Here is a 26,111-nt window from a genome sequence, read left to right as displayed (position 1 = left end):
CAAGGCAAAAAAGTAACTTTTTAAACCAGACATCTCTTTGATTTATATGCCTGATGCCTAAACTCTAGTATATGTACTCCTGGAGGTAGACAGAGCTTTCCAAGAGGTAAACAGGTATCATTGTTGAAGTAGTTTCCTAAAGCTGTTATAAGAGTGTTATAATAGACATTGACGGTCTCAGTCCTAGAGGCTAGAAATCTGAAATCAAGGTGTTGGCAGGGCCATACTCCCTCTCAAACTCTGGGTGGAATATATCCTCCCTTCTTTTGACCTGCTGGTGGTGGCCAGCAATCCTTGGCATTCCCTAGCTTGTAACTGCATCAGTCTGGTCTCTGCCTCTGTCCTCACATAGCATTCTCTCTGTATGTCTTCAAATCATCTTCTCCCTGTTATGTATGCATGTAATTTCCCCTATTCATAAGGACAACAGTCTTATTGGATTAGGGCTAGTGACCTCATTTTAACTTGGTTAACATCTGCAAAGACCTTACTTCCAAATATGGTCATACTCTGAGGTACTGAAGATTAGTACTTAAACGTATCTTTTTTGGGGGGGGGGGGGTACGGAATAATTCAGCCCATAACAGGTGTCTTTAAAGGAATTGATTTCCAGATCCTCAGATACTATGTGTTTACTTTTCCTAAAATTGATGTAAATTTTCTGAATTTTATTTTTTTTAAAGATTTATTTATTTATTAGAGAGGGAGCTCTTGGGGTAGGGGGCAGAGGGGGGGAGTGAAGCAGACTCCCCACTGAGCACCAAGCCCTGTGCAGGGCTTGATCTTAATATCCTGAAATCATGACCTGAGGCGAAATCAAGAGTCCAATGCTTAATTGACTGAGCCACCCAGGTGCCCCCAAATTTCTGAATTTTCAAGAGGAGCTCTTTCTTATCCATTCTCTGTTGGATGATGATGGCTATTAATTGTTGTGGTGTTTAGATTTCATTGTAAAGCATGCTATAACGTTTAATGGCAATATTTATAATATGCTGGAAATTATATTTTTTCCAACCATTTAAGTCCATGATGAAAAACTTTAGATATCAACTTAAGTGTGTAAGGGAGTACAGAGTTGTAAAAAGTTACTTTAGGAAGTGTGCAAGTAAAATTTTTTGAAGACCACTGGTCTAGAGCAGGGTTTCTCAACCTTGGGATTATTGATGTTTTGGATTAGGTAATTCTTTGTTGTGAGGAGGCTGTTTTATACATTGTAGGATGGTTTTTATTTAAAGATTTTATTTATTTATTTGACAGAGAGCGAGAGAGCGAGAGAGCAGGAACACAAGCAGAGGGAGTGGGAGAGGGAGAAGCAGGCTTCCTGCCGAACAGGGAGCCCGATGCAGGTCTCGATCCCAGGACCCAGGGATCATGACCTGAGCCTAAGGCAGATGCTTTACAACTGAGCCACCCAGGCGCCCCAAAGATTTTATTTATTTTTTGACTGAGACAGCAAGAGAGGGAACACAAGCAGGGGGAGTGGGAGAGGGAGAAGCAGGCTTCCCACCCAGCAGGGAGCCTGATGCGGGGCTCGATGAGGGGTTCGATGAGGGGCTCGATGAGGAGCTCGATCCCAGGACCCTGGGATCATGACCTGAGCTGAAGGCAGGCGCTTAACGACTGAGCCACCCAGGCGCCCCTGCATTGTAGGATGTTTAGGAGCATCCCTGGCCTCTACCCCCTAGGTGGCAGTAGCAGCTCCTCAGAGGTGACAACCAAAAATGTCTCCAGATATTGCCAGATGTCCCCTGGGGAACAAAATTGCCCTTGGTCATTGAAATAGAGCATATTGATCTTCTTTCAGTCAATAACGTGGAATATAAGCATTTCAGACATTTGCTAATCTCAGTTTTGAGTTATCTACTATATAGTGCTAGACATGACCTAAGATGGCAGATTTTCAAGAGATATCACCTAAGGGTCGTGGTAATAATTTATTCACAAAAGTCAGTACATTTTATCCCAGTATCAAGGCAGGTGTCCAAACAGGTACATATAAATTGTCTGTTAACTTTTGCCCTATCTCTGTAGATTATAAATCCTTGCTTATATTTGGAGTCAAGAAATGGCTGTGTGGGAAACCTCTATGTTTTGTAAACGTTCTTATTGAGGACTTTCTGTGTTTCCCTTGGGTCATGAACCAAACCAAGTTCCCGCAGTTGCTTAAAGGTGAATTGGAATGCTGTCTTTCAATTATACCACAAAAGCTCTGTAAAGCTTTCTGTCTTAACTATCAGGAAGCTCTGATCTAAATTTGTGGCTCAATTACAATGTCTTCTCTTACTTGTTTCCTAGGACAGTTGACCCTTGAACAATCAAAGGGTTAGGGCGCTGGCCCCTGTGCAATAGAAAGTCTGTGTATAACTTGCGATTTCTCCAAAACTTAACTTCTGATAGCCTACTGTTGGCCAGAAGCTTTATTGATAACAGTTGATTAACTCACATTTTGTATGTTATGTGTATTATATACTGTATTCTTACATAAAGTAAGCTAGAGGAAAGGATGTTATTAAGAAAATTATAAGGAAAGTATATTTACAGTACTGTGTTGTAGCCATTGAGGAAAATCCACATATAAGTATATGTATGCAGTTCAAACCAGTGTTGTTCAAGAGTCAACTGTATATTATTTCCTCACTCTTTGTCTTCCCTTCATTTTATTACTTTTTTGCTTGTTTAAATGGTTCTCATTTATACTGAATCTGTGTCTTTTAGTGTAAATACCTGGTTTTGGACATGTAAATACATTAAATAAATTAAGTTTATAGGTGACGTAGTTTGAACTTTCAATAACCCAACAAAAGTGTGTAAAGTAATTTTACGTTTTTTTCCGACATCGTTTTCTCAGTGTACTACTCTGGCCTATAAAAGGACAATGATTTGTTGGAAATCATAAGATAATTATAAAGTAGACAGAAAATGAATACCATTTTCCTTTCATGATAAAACTCTAGGCTTCTGTGGGTTTTTTTAGACTATTATACAAGGTTCTATTTTCATTTTCTCAAAGAAGAAAAAACAAACCACAATCCTATAATTATTGATCCTAAACATAGAGATAAGCAGTCTGAAATTAGCCTAAAAGCATTAGTACCTTTTAATCAGAAATGGTGGAGGAAAAGGCAATAACATTTATTGAATAGCTACTGTATGCTGTGCTTTGTACTAGGTACTTTATATCATATTTAATCCCCACAATGGTCCTATGAAGAGGTGATCTTAGTGCTATTTTTATCTACAAGGAATCTGAGGTTTTGAAAAAGGCAATGCACATAGCTCTTTACACAATAAGGCTAAAAGGCTTCAGGACAGCTCCTGCCTAGCACATAGTAAGCTCTGTATTACTTCCTCTTATTATGTCATCTGGGATAGGAGTAAAGATCAAAAACGCTAAATGCTAAAATGGTATTCTACATCAATTTCTAGAGGGAATAGAGAAACAAATATATTTGGAATAAGTAATCTGGGTGGGGGACGCCTAGCTGTCTCACTCAGTAGAGCATGTGACTCTTGATCTCGGGGTGGTGAATTCAAGCCCCACGTTGGGCATAGAGATTACTTAATAAACAAATAAAATGAACAAACAACTTTTAAAAAAGAAAATTATTTAGAGTAGATGAAAAGAATCTTAGTTTATAGTAACTGTCTTCTGCAAGAGTTAATATAAACTGAAAATACTATCAGATCATGTTAAATTTAATGAATTACCCGATGAGTTACCAACAAAAATTTGAGAAGTATTCTTCACCCTAGAGATGAAGTAAAGGGCAGTAATACTGTGCAATTCTTCCCTTGTCACCTTTGTCAGAGGCAGAAGATTGAACTGGAAGGGTCATGCATTGAACCCAATGTGACAATTCTTATATTTTTGTGTTGAGACCACTATATCATATTATCCTTTGTTTAGATATTCCTATCTAAAGTCTCATGTTAGGTGTTATATTGGGAGGTGGTGTGTTATAATTTTGTATTTTCTTGTGCTTTTTGCTAGTCTTAAACATGATTACATACCTTTTCTGCAGAAAAACAGTGGTTTCTTGCCTTTTTTTTTTTTTCCTGCCTTTAGTTCCTTGTTTTCCAGCACCCAACATAACTTGTAAGGATTTTGGTGGCAATGAAACACATTTTACTGGAAATGAAGTTGGTTTTCTCAAGCCTATATCTTGCCGAAATGTGTAAGTCCATTACTGATACTAAATTTTTAGGTTACTTGCCTATGTTGTATCTTGACTACATAGAATAAAGAGATAAAAAGTTAATTTATGGGGAAAATACTGCACTAATATAATTTATCTTTTTTGCCTTTCCCAGAAAACCTCTATTTTAAGTGTGCATATTGTTAATATAAATGCAATTTACCACCAAGTAAAGCACAGTAGTTCACTATGTGGGATAAATAAAGACTGTGAATAGCCTCATGCCATGTTAACTCAGTCAGTTTATGCCACTAACTGAGTTATAAAAAATTCTGTTTTTAAAATTGGGGGGATTTCTAGAGTGCAAAAAAAGGGATCATGTAGTTTTAGTATTAAAAGAATGTTGGGATGTCTAGGTGGCTCAGTTGGTTAAGATCTGACTCTTGGTTTTGGCTCAGGTCATGATCTCAGGCTGATGAGGTTGGGCTCTGTGCTCAATGTGGAGTCTGTTGAGATTCTGTCTCCCTCTCCCTCTTTCTCTCTCTGTCTCAAATAAATAAATCCTTAAAAAAATAAAAGAATGTTAATTATTAATCATTTGCATATTAAGGGCATTCTGAAATTTGGTTTCATTCTTTGTAATAGGTATGGATGATGAATGGTTAAACAGAATTTGAAAATTCATTTGGGACGTTAAGACAAGTGGCTTTATTTTGTTAGGAGTGTTCTTTGTTTAAAGGACTTTTAAGTTTGCTTTTTATTTTTGCTGTAGTAAAGCTAACATCTTCTATTTCTGCCTTGTACTAAAAACATGATTTAGTTTTACCCATTCTTATTAATTGGTGGCACTATACTTTTATCTCTTAACTGTACATTGTTCCATTTTATTCGATGGCTCCTATTTACAGTTGTATCAAGAAATAACCACTGTTTGGCTTCCTTCCTTCCTTTCTTTCTTTCTTTCTTTCTCTCTCTCTCTCTCTCTCTCTCCCTCCCTCCCTTCTTCCCTCCCTCCCTGCCTCCCTCCCTCTCTCTCTCTCTTCTTTCTTTCTTTCTTTCTTTCTTTTAAACTATTTGGCTATTTCTACCAGTTCTGTTAGAATTCCTAGAAATTACTAGTGGAGTCTTATTTTTCTTTTGACCTTCCTTCACTGAGTTAATGAGAAGCTTTAGATTCTGTCTTGCTGTGTAATCCTAAGCCAATCACTTAAGCTTTTTGGGTTCCAAGATTTCTCATTAGTAAAGTAAAAATTGCTAAAAGGAATTCCTTCCCAAGTACTTATATATGGTTTAGCCAAGCTTTGAATTTATGGATTGATATTTCTTTTTTTTTAAATATTTTATTTATTTGTCAGAGAGAGGGAGAGAGTGGCCGTGCACAAGCAGGGGGAACAGCAGGCAAAGGGAGAAGCAGGCTCCCCGCTGAGCAAGGAATCCAGTGTCGAACTCGATCCCAGGACCCTGGGATCATGACCTGAGCCAAATGCAGACACTTAACTGACTAAGCCACCCAGCGTCCCTGGATTGATATTTCTACCATAAAAATTCCAAATGACTACGAATTTATTAAGTGCTGATCTAAGACATCATAGGTTATAATATAACAACTTAGAAAATCAGTCATGTTGAGAACAGCTAACCACTCAGGTCGGACTTAAAGGTTTATATTACCTGTAATGGTAACACCACCATGGTCTGTTACTCAATTTCCAAGTTAATTCTGATTTTTCTTTCAGTGTCTATGGGTAGATTAGGCTCAGTATGACTGAGCTGTACTAATCATGCTCACAAGACACTGATGTCAGTTATCAGAAGAAATGTAATTATCAGGGAGACCAGATATTCGCAAGTATACTGGCCAATTTATTCCCCTCCTATAGTAAAATCTACAATTCCAAAATAGAATTTGCTTAATGAGCATTGAATCAGAACAAGGGGAGCTAAATTGATGGGTAAATTTAATGATAAGTCACAAAATTAAGATTACCCCATAAATAATTTTCTTAGAATATTCAGTACATGCCTACTGAAGAGCCAGCTCACTGACAAATTCTTACTCATTGAATGTTCCTTTCCCAGTTCACATATTTTCCTTCTCCTGTTAGCATATTCTTTTTCAAAATGTATATAATATTGATACTTGATGAAAACTCCCATCTTGCTATTGCAGATATAGTCATTCTATTATGTATTCTCCAGCAACTGAAGTCTGGTAACCATGTCTGATTGATCACCAAGCCACACACCTATTTATACTAGCCAGCTGTTTTAGTTGGAGCAGACTAACGGCTGCAACAGATGTCTTTAGAATTTCAGTGGCTTAACACAATAAAAGTTACTTCCTCCTCACATCATAGTCCAGTTGGTGTTGGCGAGGAGGGCTGGGTGAGGTAAGGGGAGTGATTGTTGCTCCATGCAGTCATGCAGGAGCCTTGCACCTTTCATCTCTGGCTTTGCTTCCTCTTGTCCTCAGAGTCCTTTCCATTCAGCCAGCAGATGGGAAACAGGAAAAGGAACCCCGGGTAGGTGTGTTTTATGGATCAGATCTAGAAATGGCATACATTATTTCTGTCCTCATTACATTGGGCAAAACTCAGTTATGGCTACACTTAACTGCAAGATGGGCTAGAATATGTAACTTCACTGTACGTCCGTGAGAAAAAGGGCAGTGGCTCAGTGAACAATTAGACAGTCTCTGCTATGCCACCCATTTTCAGGTTATTCTTTAGGGTGATCTAATATATAGATAATTGCGTTTCTAATTTCATTACCCTTTCCAGCCAAGCTTTTTGGAAGGCTTATTCCTATAATACTTACTTTTTATGAATTTTTCTGTTTAATGGAGTCCAGCTTTTGGCCATGCTGAAATTCACCAGCAATCTTTGTTCTATATCAAATGGATCTTTATAGTCCATATCTTAATCTTTCTACAGCTTTGGCATTTCCTTCTCTTAAAATTCTTTCCTTGACTTCTAGTATAAAACACTCTTCTATTTTCTTTGATACCTCTTCTTTTGTTTTTTCCTTAAATCTTGATATCCCCAAGATTATATCCTTGTCCTATTCCCTTTTTCATTCATTCACCCCTTTGGCTTTTCTCACCATCTCTATATATATTAAGGTCCCAAACTCAATCTATCATCTTCTCCTTCAAGTCATCTCGTTCTTTGTCTTAGTGAATGGCACCTGTCCTACTCAGTTTCTTAAGCTGAAACTTTGGAGCATTCTTGACTTCTCCTTTCCCCTCATTTCCCACATTTAGCGTGGTTACTTCTGCTTTCTTAGTATTTCCCAATTTTGTTCACATTTCTCTCCTGCTACTGCCCAGTAGGTTATACCTTGAGTTTCTACAAAGCCTACTAATTTGTTTCTCTGTTTCTAGTCTGGTGCCCCATTCCAGGGTAGATGGGACACCACTGCCCTCAGCATAAAATCTGACATACTTTCAATATTACATGCATAAACAGGATCTCTGGTCCATCGACTATCTCCCCCAACTCCCCCCAAATGTCCTAATTGTAAGTGAAATGCAAAAAAAACAGGATTGTAAGACTGACATAATCAGATTTGACTTTAAAGTGAAAACTCCAGCTACCTCTCTGTTTCTTTACTTACCTTTTGAAGCAAAACTCCTTCGAAGAGTTGTCTAATACTCCTGTTCTTCATTTTTTTTCATTCCAGGCTTTCTTTTTTTTTTTTTTAAGATTTTATTTATTTATTTGACACAGAACCAGAGAGAGAGAGAGACAGAGCAAGCACAAGCAGGGGGAACAGCAGGCAGGGGAGAAGCAGACTCTGCTGAGCAAGGAGCCTGATGTGGGGCTCGATCCCAGGACCCTGGGATCATGACCCGAGCCGAAGGCAGCCGCTTAACCAACTGAGCCACCCAGGCGCCCCTCATTCCAGGCTTTCTTAAGCCTGCTCTGTTTGGTCTTTTTCCTGTACCACATCACCAGAATTGCCCTCGCTAAGGTCATTAATGAACTCCTTTTGATTAAATTTAGTGGTAAATTCTCAGCCATTACTTAAGTAATCTGTCAGTCACATTTGGCACAATTGATCACTCTGTTCTCCTTAATACAGTGTACTGTCTTCCCTTGACTTCCAGTATACCACACTCTTCTAGTTTTACTTCTTCCTTACTGTTAGCTTTTTCTCAGTTTTTTCTCTTCTTGATCGCTTAATATTGGAGTATCTCAAGGCTTAGTCTGTGAATCTCTCTCTCTCCCTCTTTTTTTTTTGACAGGGAAATGTCCTGGTTTAAAATACTTCCTACATGTTTGTAACTTCCTAATTTATATCTCCAGCCCAGACTTCTCTCCCTAACTCTAGACTTGTAAATCCAGCTTTCTTTTGAACAACTCCACTTAGATATCTGATAAATATCTCAAACTCACATGTCCAAAAATGAAATCCTTAACATCCTTCCAGGACTAGTCTACCCTCAGCCTTCCCCAACTCAGTTAATGCTAGCTTCATCCCTCTAGTTACATAGAACAAAATCTTTAGCTTTATTCGTATTCCTTTCTTTTTTCATTCCCTAAATTGAATACATCAGGAAATCCAGTTGTTATACTTCACAATATTTCCGGAATCTGATTACTTCTCAGTATTTCTTTTGCTATGACTCCAGGTCAAGCCACTATTAATTTCCATCTGGATTATGGCAAGAACCTTCAGACTCCTTTGTCCTTGTGGTAGCTTGCATTTGTTAAACAAATTCATCCCTCTCAATCACTATTAACTGGGTGGTGTATATTTTCCACTCTTTTGATTAGGGGCTTGACTATATAATTGTATTTGTCCTATGTAATGCTAGCAGGTATGAAACAAACAGGGGCTTAAATGTGCTTGTGAGGTTTAGCTCTCTTCTTGAATCTTGGTGATATGTTCTGAAAAGAACTTGTCCCAGGTAAATGCTATACCTTCAGCTGGGCCCTAGAAAAACTTAAGAGGAACTGATTTGAACTAAATAAGTAACTTGGATTCAGACTGACCCAAACTTTAGCCTGAAGCAGCATCTCCTGGCTGAACCCACCCTAGATCAGCCGAACCACAGGCAATTGCAGTCTACAAGTATGAGGATAATTGCTTATTGTTGTAAGCCACTGAGGTTTAGGGTGGTTTGTTATACAATGTTACTGTGACAATAGCTCACAAGTACTCCCCTACAGTCTATTTTCAGCAGAGCATCTAGAGTTATTTTAAAATCTAAATCAGATCATATCACACGTCTACTTAAAATCCTGGAGTAGTCTCCCATATCCTTCAGAGTACAAAGTCTTTACAGCGGTATTCAAGGCCGTACATGATTTGCCCTCCTTGCCTCTTGTCATCTCTGTGACAGCTCCTACTATTCTTCTGTTCTCTAATTCCACTCCTGCTATACTGGCCGCCTTTATAGACCTCAAACATGTCAGGTATGCTGCGCTCACCGCAGCATTTCTTTTGCCTGGGATGTTCCCCCCTAGAGGTGTGGCGTGCTAACTAACTCACCTCCCTCGGGTCTTTGCTTATATATCACTTTCTCAATGACGCCTACTCTTATTACCCTATTTATATCTTAGATCACCCTTGTCTGTACCTCTGGCATTCTGAATTCCCTAAATGACTTGCTCCACTTCTTTTTTTAATAGCATTTATGACTTTTTTTTTAAAAGATTTTATTTATTTGAGAAAGAGAGAGCACGAGCGGGGGGAGGGGAGCAGAGGAGCAAAGGGAGAGGGAGAAGGAGACTCCCTGCTGAGCAGAGAGCTAATGCAGACTCAATCCCAGGGACTTGATCCCAGGACCCTGAGATCATGACCTGAGCCGAAGGCAGCCACTTAACTGACTGAGCCATCCAGGTGCCCCCATTTATGACTTTCTAACATAATATATGATTTAGTTTTAAAATGTTTATTTTTATTGCTTGTTGCCTATAGATTGAAAGCTCTTTAGGGGCAGGGATCTTTGTTTCTTTTGTTCATTAATATATCCCAATAGCCTAGAATAGTGCCTGGCATGCAGTAGCTACCCAAAAGGCATTAATTAAATGAATGAATGGATGAATGAACAAATTAACGAATAAGTGATAATTAACACTTTTGTTTCCTAAAATGTTTACATGTTGGAAATACATGTGTATAACACTCAGGTTCTAATTTTGTACAGAAATGGCTATTCATACAAAGTGGCAGTTGCGCTGTCTCTTTTCCTTGGATGGTTGGGAGCAGATCGATTTTACCTTGGATACCCTGCCTTGGGTGAGTATGTTTCATCAAGAAAAAATCCTTGTCAAACTTGTATTTCAGGTAAATATACCTGTTCTTCCCATTTTATTTTTTTAGAGATTTTTTTTTTTTAAGATTTTATTTATTTGCGAGAGAGAATGAGAGACAGAGAGCATGAGAGGGAGGAGGGTCAGAGGGAGAAGCAGACTCCCTGCTGAGCAGGGAACCCGATGCAGGACTCGATCCTGGGACTCCAGGATCATGACCTGAGCCGAAGGCAGTCGCTTAACCAACTGAGGCACCCAGGCGCCCCATTTTTTTAGAGATTTTATTTATTTATTTGAGAGAGCACAAGCAGGGGGAGAAGCAGAGGGAGAGGGACAAGCAGACTCCGTGCTGAGCACAGAGCCCGACTTGGGGCTCAGTCCCAGGACCCTGACATCATGACCTGAGCCGAAATCAAGAGTTGGACACCCAAGCGACTGAGCCACCCAGGCACCCCTAAATATACCAATTTTTATAGATTAAATCTTTGCATACTATTAATAGTTAGAAGTTCCACGTAACTGGAGTTGAATAGCTAATGTTCTTCTGTGAGTATAAGCTAGCTGTTAGCTCTACAGTTCATCTTTATGAAAACACACGCAAAATAGTATAAGCACTTCCTTAGGACAGTAGGCTTGAGTTGTCATTGTTAGTACCGGGAACACAGTGGACATTTAATAAATATTTTATGAATAAATGCGTATCTCTTCTATCCTTCTAAAAATACTTGCCTTCTACCTGAACCTCTGTCAGTGTTCCCTTGGGAATAGAAGCTTTCTTTCAGGAGAAGCTTGGGTTGGAACTATGGTAACCGGCATGAGCTGGTGTGGAGCCTGCCTTCTGTTAACCTTAGCAAACCCCCACACACGTTCCTTCTAGCTGTAATCTTCCCATTTACCATAGTGACTAATGCTTGTGAAAACCATTTACATTTGATGATAGCTTTTGTTTAAACAATACTTTTATATGCCTGCCCTTAGTTAGGCCTTACAGCTCTCTGACTTTATCATCCTCTTTAAATCTTCTTTACCAGGTAGGGAAATTGTCACCAGAGAGGTTAAGGGATTTACTCACCCTAGAGGCCTTGTTTTATTCTGTGACATATTTGTTGTTATCATCCTTGTTTTATGGATAGGGAAATTGTCATGAGATTAAGAGATTTACCCAAGGACACACTCTGCTAGTGACCTGAATTTGAACCCAAATTTTCTGGCTCAAGAGATCATGCTTTATTTACTGTAGTACTCTGCTTCTATATTAGCCCTTTACTGAGCAAAATTTAAGTTTCTCAATGCTCTGCTTTCCAGCTAGCAAGGCTAATATTCTTTCCATGTTGCTACCCACCAAAGATCAAAGAGGAATCTTTACGGTGGTGTTAGTGGGAAGTATGTTTCTGACAGCCTTACCTGGAACTCACAGATTTGTTCAGTTAATAGACATTTATTCTACATTTACTATCTGTTAAGTAAGTAACTAAGTGCTCTGGAAATGATGATCATAGTTTATATTGGTTAAAAAGGAAATAAATATGTTGGTGGGCCCATTTATGATACAGCTATTACAGAACCATGACAAAGTGCTATGAGAGCACAGAAGAGGGACTGATTTAGTCAGCCTTGGGGTGTGAGGGAGGACTTCTTAGATGAGGTGACATTTGAACTAGGTTTTGAAGGATGAACAGATTACAGAGATTGAGGGCATTACACAGAACAGCATGTGCAAAGGCACTGGGTGTGACAGAGCATGTGTGCACGCTGAGAGAATGGTGGATAGTTGAGCTTTTGCTGTAGGAACAATAATGGCAGGAGATGAAAAGTGACTGCAGAGCTAGTCTGTGGTCAGATTATAAAGGTCTTTGAGTGTCTTGTTATGGAGTTTGGACTTTACCCTTTAAACATCAGAAGCCATAAAAGTTTTTAAGCAGAGAAGAGTCATGGTCAGACTCATATTTCAGGAAGATGCTACTGGAGAAATTGAGGGAAATGGCTGAGAACAGAGAAGGACTGGTGGCAGAGAAAGGTGGAAGGAGATTGATGCCGTCCGTGGTCCTGGCCTGAGTGACAGCGCAGCTCACTTTCCTACCATGTGTTAGAGCAGCCGTACCTTTCCCTACAGCAGAAAGCCATGTGATCTGCACAGAAGGCCTCAGAGTTGCTAAAAAAGCAATCCTTTAGTCTAACTCTCTTTTTAGATGATGTCTGGCTGGCTGGCTGCTGGCTGGCTGGCTGTCCAGACAGAGAAACCAGATTCATAATGAGAAAGTAAAATGATATGGTGATGGTAAGAATACACCTGAAGCCTTCTGCCTTTATCTTCATATTTTCTCCGTGTTCTCTTTACGAAGACAGACTTATGTATATATGTTGGAAAGATTTCTAACTTTTAGTAAGTTTTTAAAAGGTTAGGAGGAAAGGGGAAACACTGTTCTTTAGAACAGTTTATTCTGTGATGATTTTGAATAGTAAATCTATTTTATATATTTGGCTTAATGAGTGACTTTTTGGCTTCTTGTGATGTGTGTCAGATGAGCTGTCACGTCATATGTGTAAGTTAATGTGTTTGTCTTACTGCAGCACATAATAACATGTCGGCATGTATATTGTGAATTTTTCTTCCTGCAAAGTAAAGCTCTGGGTTATAAAGCTCTGTGTAGTGGCTCTGGTTAGTAAATGTTTGTTTCCTGCCACAAGCTGCTTTTCCCTGGCCACCGCTACTCCAATCTATTATGAGCTTAAGTCAAAGAGAACCTTTCCCTTAGAGGCTGAGGTTCCATAAACTTGTAAGTGCAATTTTTTTTTTTTTTAAGATTTTATTTATTTGACAGAGAGAGACACAACGAGAGAGGGAACACAAGCAGGGGGAGTGGGAGAGGGCGAAGCAGGCCTCCCGCGAAGCAGGGAGCCCAACGCAGGGCTCGATCCCAGGACCCTAGGATCATGACCTGAGCCGAAGGCAGACGCTTCACGACTGAGCCACCCAGGCGCCCCTGCAAGTGCAATTTTTAACATTCAACATTATGCTACAGTGTAAAGGTTTTGTTTTGTTTTGTTTTTAATCATTAAATAACTTACTGTATTTTTTTTTTAAAGATTTTATTTATTTGTCAGAGAGAAAGACAGAGAGCACAAAGCAGGGGGAGCGGCAGACAGAGGGAGAAGCAGGCTGCGCAAGGAGCCTGATTCAGGACTTGATCCCAGGACTCTGGGATCATGACCTGAGCCGAAGGCAGATGCTTAACTGACTGAGCCACCCAGGCGTCCCGATAACTTACTGTATTATCACAACAACCTTTGGATGTTCGTTAGTTCAACAAATATTTTTACTGTTGGCCTAAGATACAACTTTCTCAAGATTGTTAAGTCTGTCACTTCTCATTTGCCTGCTTTCCAGCTTCTTAGTTTTTGTTGCTATTGTCTTATCTTTTATTCTCTTTGTTCTATTGGGTTTGTGGACTTTAAAAATTCCTTACCATCTTTTAGTGGGGTCTTGGAGTGAGAGGAGCTAAGTAGGCATGTCAAAGTCATGATCTTTAACTGAAAATCCTCTTATTTCTTTTAAGCATTCAAATATTTTGATTGTATCTTGCATTTAAGCTGTCTTAATGTTCAGGATTTTGATATGTTTTATTAACTGACCTAATATGTAAAGTTAAAATGTTTTTAAATTTTACAATTTTAAATGCTTTTAAATTAAATTTTAATTTTTACTAAGAATTCAAGGTTAAAGAATTTTGGTATTTTTGATTAAAATGATTATCATTGTAGTCCTACCCTTACTACAATGTTGACTGGAATGGAAATAGTTATAGATGGAGCCTAACATTCTATTCTTTTTTTTTTTTTAAGATTTTATTTATTTGAGGGGCGCCTGGGTGGCTCAGATGGTTAAGCGTCTGCCTTCGGCTCAGGTCATGATCCCAGGGTCCTGGGATCGAGTCCCGCATCGGGCTCCTGGCTCAGCGGGGAGTCCGCTTCTCCCTCTGCCTCTGCTTCTCCCACTGCTCATGCTCTCTATATATATCTCTGTGTCTCAAATGAATAAATAAAATCTTAAAAAAAAAAAGATTTTATTTATTTGAGAGAGAGGAAGAGAGAGCATGAGGAGAGAGAGCATGAGCAGAGGGGGGAGGCAGAGGGAAAAGCAGACTCCCCCACTGAGGAGGGAGCCCAATGTGGGGCTCGATCCTAAGACCCTGGGATCATGACCCGAGCTGAAGGCAGATGCTTAACCGACTGAGCCACCCAGGTGACCCTATTTTTCTTATAATCTTATTTAATCTTCATGCTTATGAGAAGCAGTGGTAGCTTTTTAAATTCTTCCTTAAACTCTTTATGACCATTGGAATTTTATAAGAACAGAATAAATAATATCAATCATGCAATATGAAACTTGCTTTTTCTAAGTAGTTTAGTGTTGAATGTGATATTTCATTATATAAATTTTACTTCAGGATTAAATAAGGGAAATGTGTTGGGGGTGAGACTGAATAAAATTTGATAAGATCTAAAAATTCCTTTAAGAAAGTTTAAAAAATTTTTTTTTAATTTAAAATTTTTTTATTTTTTATTATTTTTTATTTTTATTTATTTTTTTAAAGATTTTATTTATTTATTTGACAGAGAGAGAGAGTTAGCGAGAGCAGGAACACAAGCGAGGGTGTGGGAGAGGGAGAAGCAGGCTTGCTGCCGAGCGGGGAGCCCGATGCGGGGCTCGATCCCAGGACCCTGGAATCATGACCTGAGCCGAAGGCAGACGCTTAATGACTGAGCCACCCAGGTGCCCCCAAATTTTTTATTTTTAATTAGGGGCTTGAACTCATGCCCTGAGATGAAGACCTGAGCTGAAATCAAGAGTTGGATGCTTAACCGACTAAGCCACCCAGCCACCCCCAAATTTTTCTTTTCAGATATTTCAAATTCCTTTTTAGCCCATGACTGTGATTTATATATAGCTTTATTTCCTTTAATTGATTTTTTTCCTCAATATGCAAGTGCTACATTAACTAGAAACTTTTTTTAATGAAACCTTATTTTTCTAATAATAGTCTCTCTTTGTATTCTTAACTGTTAACATCTGTAATTTTTTTTTAATATGCAATAACTAGCATATTTTGTTTTGCCCAACTGTAGCATTAAAAGATTATGGATTCCCAAAGATAATAGCTCTTTTGGAGCAGTTAACAGGGGAGAGATACTCTTTTCATAGTGGTATTCCTTTTAAAATGTAAATACTTTCTTATTATGAGAATAACAAAGTGTTTTTAAGCCCAAATCTTAAAAAATCTTTGGTTATATTATTCCTTTTTTTTTTTTTAGTTTGAAGTTACCAGTTTGGACTGGTATATAATATCCACAGATCATGGGACAAATAAAGGGATTTATAGGTTAAACTGTTCTAAGATTTGAAAGCTCTCCTTTAAAGGTATAGGTACAAAAAGAAGAGTGATAGGTAATTACCAAATCATTCTAGAACACCTGTGGTTTGGGAAATAGCAACTTCAATATGCAATAATCTACATTCTCTAAAACAGTTATGCAGACAGCAGTATTTGCAAGACTCAACCTGTAATAAAAGAAAAAAAATACCAGAATTTTTAAAAATACCCCAAATTAATCTCTGTTCTTTTTATTTTATACCCATATAAATCCTTTGATTGAATTCATGTTTTTAAAATATAAAGTTTAGGTTACTAAAGTATAAAGTATACTCAAAACATGAGCCTTTATTAATGTCATCTGGCAGCATAATCTTTTTGAAAGAACATATAATAGTAATGGTTCAGGATAAAAATAGATCCTTTTTTATTAGAAACACTTTTATTTGGAATTTTAAAACAGATTTTAAAATCTAAAGCTGATAGTCCTTTTCAAATAAGAAGTTAGTAAATAGTGTCTGTACGAAGAGACACTTTTTTATTTGGAAAAAAAATGTCAGTCTACTTTTGGTAGTTCACAAATAACCTCACTTTTTTATTTTTTTATTTTTATTTTTATTTTTTAAGGATTTTATTTATTTATTTGAGAGAGAGAATGAGAGAGAGAGAGAGCACATGAGAGGGGGGAGGGTCAGAGGGAGAAGCAGACTCCCCGCTGAGCAGGGAGCCCGATGTGGGACTCGATCCCGGGACTCCTGGATCATGACCCGAGCCGAAGGCAGTCGCTCAACCAACTGAGCCACCCAGGCGCCCTAACCTCACTTTTTTAAAAAACTGGTATTATGCTCAAAATAATGAAATCTATAAGAGTAATAGTTTGTATTGGTTTTAATAAATGCTTTAGAATGTATGCCACTTTGTGTTGTTCAAGTTGATCATTGTTTGCAAATAAGATAATTTACTCTTGATAGGGTTTGTTCCTTCAGTAGTCATATTGACTAGGCATGGGAATGATCCAACAGTGACTTCCCGTTGCTCATGGAAGGGAAGGGGAAGACAGATAAATAAAAATATATAAGCCGTATCATGGGATATGTGCAATGCTGAAAGTTAAGGGCAAGGCTGGGAAGCATCAAGGAATATTATTAAATTCATCCTGGGGACATTAGAGAAGACTTCTAGAAGTTTTAAACAACTCTTAAGAGGTTAGCTAGATGATTGGGAACGGGGTGGGGAGTGCAGAGGAGGAGTCAAGGTAGAGACTAGCATAACACATATAAATGTAGAGATGGCTACAAGAGCACTGCACATTGGAAGGGATCTTCAGGTAGTTTGGGAGTAACCCAGGCAGAAGGAATTTGCAAGATAAGAGACTAGGTTAGATGATCCTACTATATAAAGAATGTAATTTATGCCATCTACATTTCTCAGTGAATAATAATTGTAGGAATAGGTGAAACAGTGGTAGGAGACATAATGGCTGGGCTAACATTTCAAATGTTTGCCATGTACCATGTACTATTCTAAGTTTTTACTTTTTCTCATTATCTCCTTTAACCCTTAGTGTCCTTCCTATCTTATTTTCATAAAATATTTTTATATTTTGAAAGCTATAACAAGTTTAAGATAGCAGTATTGGCAACTTCCATTATTAAACTTATCCTTTATGTTACATTTGCAGAAATAGGTGGACCACAGTTAATATTATAGGTTTGGAGTGAAACAGGATGTAAATCACTGTAATGATTTTAAACTTTGAATTTTTTTTCAAGATTTTATTTTATTTATTTGAGAGAGTGAGAGAGAGCACAAGAGGGGGTAGGGTCAGAGGGAGAAGCAGACTCCCTGCTAAGCAGGGAGCCCTATGCAGACTCAATCCCGGGACTCTGGGATCATGACCTGAGCTGAAGGCTAACCAACTGAGCCACTCAGGCACCCTCAAATTTTTTTTTAATAATCAACTTAGTTCCGGGGCGCCTGGGTGGCTCAGTTGTTAAGTGTCTGCCTTCGGCTCAGGTTATGGTCCCAGGGTCCTGGGATCAAGCCCTGCATCGGGCTCCCTGCTCGGCGGGAGGCTTGCTTCTCCCTCTCCCACTCCCTCTGCTTGTGTTCCCTCTCTCACTGGCTCTCTCTCTGTCAAATAAATAAATAAAAATCTTTAAATTAAAAAAAAATGATCAACTTAGTTCCTTAATTTTTAAGCAGCTTTATTGAGGTACAAATGATATACATTAACATGCATATTTTTTTTATTATTATGTTATGGTAATGACCATACATTACATCATTAGTTTCTGATGTAGTGTTCCATGATTCATTGTTTGCATATAACAAACATTGCATTGTTTGCATATAACACGTCTGCTCCATGCAGAACGTGCCCTCTTTAATACCCATCACCAGGCTAACCCATCCCTCCACCCCCCTCCCCTCTGGAACCCTCAGTTTGTTTCTCAGAGTCCATAGTCTCTCATGGTTCATCTTAACATGCATATTTTAAATGTACAGTTTGATAAGTTAGCATATGTGTACACCTATGAAACAGTCCCCATAATCAAGATAATGACCATATATGTCACTCCCCAAAGCTTCCTCCTGCCCTTTGTAATCCCTGCCTCTTGGCCCTCCTTATCCCCTATCTTTCCCAAGCAAACATTCATCTGCTGTCTGTCACTGTAGGTCAGTTTGCAGATTGCTTAAATGCTTAAGTATCATCTTGGATCTGTTCTGTAGTTTAAATGTGTGACTTCAGGAGTAGGTGACACTCACCAAAGTTCCAAACACACATATCATGCCCTTATCTAATATTTTATCTGAACAGGAACCTCTTCTGTTCATTTTTCTGAAGCACCCTTAAGAAGGGGTTCAGCAGCAGAATATCAAGATTTTTTTTTTTTTTTAAAGATTTTATTTATTTGACAGAGAGAGACACAGCGAGAGAGGGAACACAAGCAGGGGGAGTGGGAGAGGGAGAAGCAGACTCCCCGCCGAGCAGGGAGCCCGATGCGGGGCTCGATCCCAGGACCCTGGGATCATGACCTGAGCCGAAGGCAGATGCTTAACGACTGAGCCACCCAGGCGCCCCGAATATCAAGATTTTAATGACTCATTATTGTTCTCTTTTTGAGTGTTATCACATTACTTTGCCAATAAATATACTTTTATGTCATTGTTTTAAATAGCTGCGTAGTACTCTCTCCTTTTATTAGGTATACCTTAATTTTCTGAGATAATTTCTCCCTGTTAAACATTTAAATTGTTGCTAGGTTTTTGATAGTCATACAAGAAATATTTATCAAACTCTTACTGTCTGTCAGGTACTGTTCAAGGAATTGACTTGAGTAAGATAAGGACCCTGTCTTGAGGAATTTACATGGCAGAGGAAGACAGAGAATGAATGAACAAACCAACAAACGAGGCTGTTACAGATTTTTAATTGGCACCAAAAAGGCAATAAATAGGGGAGATGTGATAGGGCAAGGGGCTTTGTGGGAAAGCTGTGTGCTGCATTAGATAGACATATTAGACTTCTCTGAAGAAGTAGCCTGAGAAATGAGATCTACAGAATATTGTTGGAAGGGGTCATGACAAGAGCAAAGGCTCTGACATGGTTATGTTTTCTTAATAGAGTAGCAAGTAATTAAAGACAAACTTTTTTTGAAAATCTTTTTTTTTTTTTAATAGAGGGGGAGAGGGGCATTGGGGAAGGAGCAGAGGGAGAGAGAGAGAATATTAAGCAGGCTCAATGCCCAGCACTGAGCCGCACGGGGGCTCGATCTCACGACCCTGAGATCATGACCTGAGCTTAACCAACTGAGCTACCCATGTACCCATTTCTTTTAACAAGCTACCCTTGTTAAAAGAAAATTGAAGAAAGGGAACCTCTGTGATATTTCCAAATTTACATTAAATTGCTGTGTGAAGAGGGATACATTTCAGAACTAGAATGAATGAGTGAATAGAGAAAATATACCAGTTGAGTGGATCAAGTTCCCTGGGCAACTATAATAAAATGCAACTAATGAAAAAAATAATTAAAGGAGTAGTTATATAAGATAATGGCTACAAAGTTAGAGGTCTTTAGGAAACAGAAAAGCTGAGACAACTTATCCATTCATTTTACAAGTATCAAGCATCTACTATGTGTTAGGCGATGTTGTAGGTACTAAGGACACAGGAGTAAATAAACCAGATAAAAGACCCTCCCCTAATGGGACTTCCATGAGACAGATAGAACAAATATAAAATAATAGGTAACATAACAAATGTTTTGAGAAAAGTGAAAGCAGAATTTTATATAATCTCTATATTTTAGTAGTTTTAAAGTGATTTCGAACATGTGTTATCTTAGTACTTACAACATTATTCTGTGATATGTCTAATACTAAAAAGGGAAAAATAATCATCTAATGTGCTTACATATTTCAATCTTATTTGTGTATTTCCAAATTGTGTGCAGGAGGTGATCTCATCCACTCTTGTGATTTTAGCTGGCATCTGTTTGTAGTTGATACTTAGAACTACCCTTTCACGAAGAGTCTTGTTTCCTACCATTTTTATATGTCTGGAAGGCAATTTAAGTTTAAATATAGAAGAAAGATTACTCATCCCACCCGCACCCCCAACCTGTCTCTTTATTCCATCATCATGGTTTTCTGTTATATCGTTGTGTATGTCGTAGATTCTATGCTCTGTAATGATCTGTTCAGTACCTTAGTTCCAAGGTTGTGACTGAAGGCAGAGATGTATATAGTGCATAGAATTGTTGATTTTGAGTGTAGAATTAATGAACATGAGATGCTTTTTTCTAAAAATATAGGATAAATTTAAGATAAGTATAGGATAAAGATAATTGGGTTGCTAATAAAAGTTTGCAGTTTAACTATAAGATCAAAGTTTCATCTTGGTTATTTTTTCTGTGACTTGACAATCTTTATTTGTTTGAACTTCTAGTGTAAACATGTATTAAAATTTCAATCACATAATGTATTAAGTCTAAATAAGGACTAAGAGATGCTCTGGCGTAATGCAATTTAAAGATTTATTTCTTTAGGACTTTTAAGAAATTTTGTGAGATTAGAGTGAGTTTTTATTTCAGTTCATAATACTTATTTGTTAAGTGAATTAATTTTTTTTTTGTAGCTTTTCTAATTGGAGGGTGTTTTAAACCTTTCTCATATTTTCAGTGAAGATTTGAGTTTTTAAAGTGTTAATTTTAGGGACGCCTGGGTGGCTCAGTCGTTAAGCATTTGCCTTCGTCTCAGGGTCCTGGGATCGAGCCCTGCATCAGGCTCCCTGCTCAGCGGGAGGACTGCTTCTCTCTCTCCCACTCCCCCTGCTTGTGTTCTCTTTCTTTGTCAAATAAATAAATAAAATCTTAAAAAAAAAAAAAAAGGAAAAAAAATGTGATTAATCACACACAAAAAATAAAGTGTTTATTTTATATTCTTGATATAAAGAGTTTGTGGTATAGTATACATAATGATTTATTGGGAAATAGAAAAGTTAATATTTATAGAACTTCCAGAATTTTAAGTGACTTTATCTTTTTTTCCAGGTTTGTTAAAGTTTTGCACTGTAGGGTTTTGTGGAATTGGGAGCCTAATTGATTTCATTCTTATTTCAATGCAGGTAAGTTAGTTTCAGTCCAGAAAATGAACTACTTTTCCATTCAAATTTGAGTTCTGTGATCTTTTCCTGGTATATTTTAAATATATTAGAAAGCACACTTTATCTCTTAACTCAGGCAAAAGACCCTGTGGGCAGAGTATCCCCCAATGGGAACTGAAACTACCCCCTCAAGCAATAAGGGCTGCCCCGAGCCAGCGAGACCCCACATGACCGACCCCCAAGAAAGTGATCAACCTGACCTTTGCTGCCCCTGCTGCACATATCCACCGACCTTTGTCCCACATTTTCCTGATAAAAACCTGGAAGTGTTTCCAGCACTTTGGAGACAGTCTTTGAGACGCTAGTCCACTGTCTTCCCAGTGTTGGCCTCATTGAAATAAGTTCTTTTCTTGTTTCAAAAAAAATAAAAATGAAAGTAAAAATATTAAAAAATAACTATTTTAGAAAGCAGTTAGGAATACTTTTTCAGTTCTTTAGATGCTACACCTAAGGAATCATAGCCATGTTTCCAAGTAACATTTCCCAACGTGTGTTCTACCAGTTAGTAGTTCGAAAAGACTACTATCTTTTCATTTAAAAAAAAAAAAAAAAAGGATTCTATGCTCAAATATGATTGTAAATGGTAGAAACTGAAATCCAGCTAGCTTAAGCCAGAAAGAAAAAAGGAATGTCTGAGCGTTCTGTAGAAAATCTAGGAGTGGGGCTGGCCTCGGGCACAACCAAATCTATATAAGCAAATGATGTGTTCAGGAACTCTCCTGATACCTCTCTCTGCTTCTCTGTGTTAACCTCATCTTTTCCTGCTGCGATAGTGTAGAGGCAGGTGTAGTGTGTGAAATGCTATCCTTTAGCATTTAAAAGTGCCACCAGATGTTTTACATTAAATTACACTGAACCGATTGTGGTTAACTTATGAGGATTCTTAAATTAGAGAAGGAGATGAATTTATCACAACAAATTCACAAAACAGCATTTCAGTAAGCATTTATGGAGCACCTCATGTCTTCAGCAAGAGTGTCAGTATGTATGTAGATCATCATCAGTTTTGGTCTTCTTTCTCATACAATATTTCCACTCCTCAATTCTGTCTGCTTGATGTTAATCCTTATGTTTTAAAAGAAAGTCAAAATCCAGGAGATTTTGGTAGCATACTGTGAGGAGGGTACCATACTGTGAGGAGGAGGCAGCATATGGACCAATAAGATACCAGAATTAAACAAGGAAAATATTTGGTTTTAAAGTTGGAATTTTCCTGTCTTTATTCATAAACATATGCCTAACCAAATATCCTGCCTTCTCTGACTGGGGGACAGGCAGGCAGGCATGAAGAGGCTAAGGTACTTGTGCACATATGCTTAGAAATGGATTTCTCACTTTAAATGAGGATCCAAGGAATTTCATGTATTATTGGGATTCTTTAAAATATCCAGAATTCAATGTCTTTGAAACCCATTTACTTAATATTTTCACACTAGGTTCTTTCTTTGATGATGTCATTGCTTTATATAAAGCTTTACTTATATCAAATTATAGAGCTCATTTGATTCCACGATTGCTTTCTGGTACACGAATGCCTGAACTTTTGAGAACAAATCGTTCTTTAAGATCTCCAACGGAGGGGCGCCTGGGTGGCTCAGTTGGTTAAGCGACTGCCTTCAGCTCGGGTCATGATCCTGGAGTCCCGGGATCGAGTCCCGCATCGGGCTCCCTGCTCGGCGGGGAGTCTGCTTCTCCCTCTGACCTTCCCCCCTCTCATGTGCTCTCTCTCTCTCTCACTCTCTCAAATAAATGAATAAATAAAATCTTTAAAAAAAAAAAAAAGATCTCCAACGGAACCTACTGCATTAAGAAATACTGAGGCAGAATTAGAGTGTTTGAATTTCTGCAGCACATTCCCCTAAGACATTTTAACATGGCCACATTAGCTTTAGACTGCTCTCAGATTGGGGAAAAAATAAGTTTTCAAATGTAACCAAATAAGAGGGGTAGCCTTATTCTACATGTCATGTAATATACTTAACATGTGATGTTGACTACTTTAGTTTTTAAGAATTATTTTTTCAACAAATAAAATGTTTTTAATATAAATATCATAAACTATATTAATGTTTTTGTCCCAAATATATTTTTTCCAGTGTCTCATAGACCTTTTACATTTGTCCATCATCTTTTTGTTTATTCTTCTTTCTCATTCTCTCCATCCTGTTTTTTTTTTTTTCTTTTTGCCATTAAATATTGTTCCCCAGTGGATAGCGATGTTTTTATATTGGGCTATGATCCCAGAAACATATTGTGCATGAACTCAAGACCTATAAAAACATACTTTGCTTCACAGTGTTTATAACAAAAATCCAGGAAAATCCTCCTTAAAAAAAACAGGTCTGGGCGCCTGGGTGGCTCAGTTGGTTGAGCGACTGCCTTCGGCTCAGGTCATGATCCTGGAGTCCCGGGATCGAGTCCCGCATCGGGCTCCCTGCTCGGCGGGGAGTCTGCTTCTCCCTCTGACCCTCCTCCCTCTCGTGCTCTCTGTCTCTCATTCTCTCTGTCTCAAATAAATAAATAAAAAATAAAATCTTAAAAAAAAAAAAAAACAGGTCTAGTTATTTCTTCTTTGAACCAAAGTAATATAAAGCATAATGCACATATTACTAAAGTAACCTTTACATGTCACTATATTTACTGAAAATACTTCAATGAGCATCTATTTGTTTTTTTTTTTTTTTTTTTAAGATTTTATTTATTTATTTGAGACAGAGAGAATGAGAGACAGAGAGCATGAGAGGGAGGAGGGTCAGAGGGAAAAGCAGACTTCCTGCCGAGCAGGGAGCCCGATGCGGGACTCGATCCCGGGACTCCAGGATCATGACCTGAGCCGAAGGCAGTCACTTAACCAACTGAGCCACCCAGGCGCCCCAGTATCTATTTGTTAATAAACTTTTTAAGTTTCTTCTTTTTTTGTTCTTAAAAAGTATGAACATGGCAGTGTGAATTAATAGTATAAAATAATACATAGAATTAATTCAGCCCTTTTGTGCATTCAGCAAAAATCTAAATCAGTGATATATTTGTAACATACAGTCTTTCAATTATAGGTAACTGTTGTGTATAATTACTGTATGTATAATTATTCATAAGGCAGTTCTGAAGATTTTAAGACATTCATTCTTTGTGCTTATATGTTTATATATATATGTTATGATGGATTGTTTAGACATTTAATTTTTTTATCAGAAAAAATGAGAATATTTTGATTTCATTTAAACTTCTTTTTTCACTCACACAATCTGGATGTTTTTAATTGTACCAAAACCATTGATGTGGAGTCTGCAAAAAAAGGGAAAAGAAAGTTTCCTTTGTTAAGTGGAGATAAGGTAGCCACAAATCAGAAAGATGAAGATGGGTAGAGGGAAAATGGAAATATGAAATGGAATGTAGAAAGTTGTAGGAAGGAAGGAAGTCAGGGTACTTTGTGACAATTTTAAAAAATTCTATGCATCATGGAGGAAATTGCTTTCATTTTTATTCCTGTTAACATTACAGAGTAGATCTCCTTAAGGGACTAATAACTATATAAGCAGTAGCAATTCACAGAAGCAGCATAATTTCAAGACATTAATGAATTTTACAAATTTGTAAAATTTATAAAATATCTCATTAGTTTGGTATTTAATATAGATAATCCACTTTAGCACTGAATTATATAGTGCTTCTGTGTTGTTTTTTAACTTTTAGACATGAGGTTTTACTTTTCACACATAAATTTCTTTAGAAAAAAAAGTTTTTTTACTATAGCACTGGTAGTATGCTAAACCCATATACTATCGAAAATTTTGGCTGATTTGAACTGAATGCAGTATACCTTGTGAAAAGTGTAGCTTTGTACCAATTACAGGGAAGATGAGAAGCTAAAAAAGGTAGTTTTAAAAAGTGCTTGCTTTTTCTTTAGGACCTTGAAGTTCTAAATTTCTTAGTGTCACTTGAGAAGTAATGAATAAAAATTGATATGATAAACTATAAATAGTAGGTTTTATGCCATTGATGAAAATGGGTTTAGTGAGCACCAATTAGGTATAATTAGTTGAGGTCCTGCCCTAGAGAAACTTAAAATCTATCCCAAAAGTGTTCTGATAATAAGATTCCATTTATTATCAGAAATAAAATGTTTCCTTGGGAACTGCAGGCTTAAAATAAAAATGTGATTTTATCTTGTTTAAATTCTTTGAATTTTACTAAAAATTTTAAAAGACTAGGCTTTTCAGTTTAGAACATGAGCAAGGCTCAAGTTGTAGGTTCACTTCTGTGTTCGCCAGTTTGTTTTGTCCAAGACATAGCCTACTCCCTTGCCCTGTGACATACGTATACTGTTGATCGAAGGAAGAACTAAATCTGTAATCACCCTAAATCTGTTACCAGTACTGGAAAAGTTGATCAAAGTCCAGTAGACATTTTATAGATATCAAGTCTTTCAAATAGCCCGCTCTATTATTTATTTAACCCTGGTGTGATTTGCTGGGGAAATAAACTGGAAAACTGAGCAGACTGATAATTTGTGTAGCCTCTGCTCTGTCATGTGACCTTAATCAGGCAGATTTCAGTTAGTTCACTTTTCCTATGGGCAGGTATTTATTCAGTGAATTAAAGGAATGTTCAAAAAACAAAGAGTATCTTTTTTTTTTTTAAGATTTTATTTATTTATTTGACAGAGAAAGACA

At 37.6% G+C, this 26,111-nt stretch overlaps 1 protein-coding gene across 2 annotated transcripts in view; it reads left to right on the top strand.

Annotated features, from left to right (window-relative positions):
* TM2D1 (TM2 domain containing 1) overlaps positions 1-26,111 on the top strand; it is a 50,485-nt gene that overhangs the window by 10,042 nt on the left and 14,332 nt on the right. Inside the window, exons 3-6 of one of the 2 annotated variants that reach the window (XM_021679945.2) lie at positions 4,067-4,175; positions 10,291-10,382; positions 21,326-21,399; positions 21,515-21,578. In XM_021679945.2, the coding sequence (XP_021535620.1) occupies positions 4,067-4,175; positions 10,291-10,382; positions 21,326-21,399; positions 21,515-21,556 (317 nt within the window). In that variant the 3' untranslated portion in view covers positions 21,557-21,578. Of the gene's footprint in view, positions 1-4,066; positions 4,176-10,290; positions 10,383-21,325; positions 21,400-21,514; positions 21,579-26,111 lie in introns of those variants that run through there. The other variant, XM_021679943.2, reaches the window with a different exon arrangement.

The sequence above is a fragment of the Neomonachus schauinslandi genome, chromosome 4 (genome assembly GCF_002201575.2).
Source record: "Neomonachus schauinslandi chromosome 4, ASM220157v2, whole genome shotgun sequence".
Lineage (NCBI taxonomy): Eukaryota > Metazoa > Chordata > Mammalia > Carnivora > Phocidae > Neomonachus > Neomonachus schauinslandi.
Note: the sequence above shows the minus strand (reverse complement) of the source record. Positions and strands in the feature narration are given on the sequence as shown.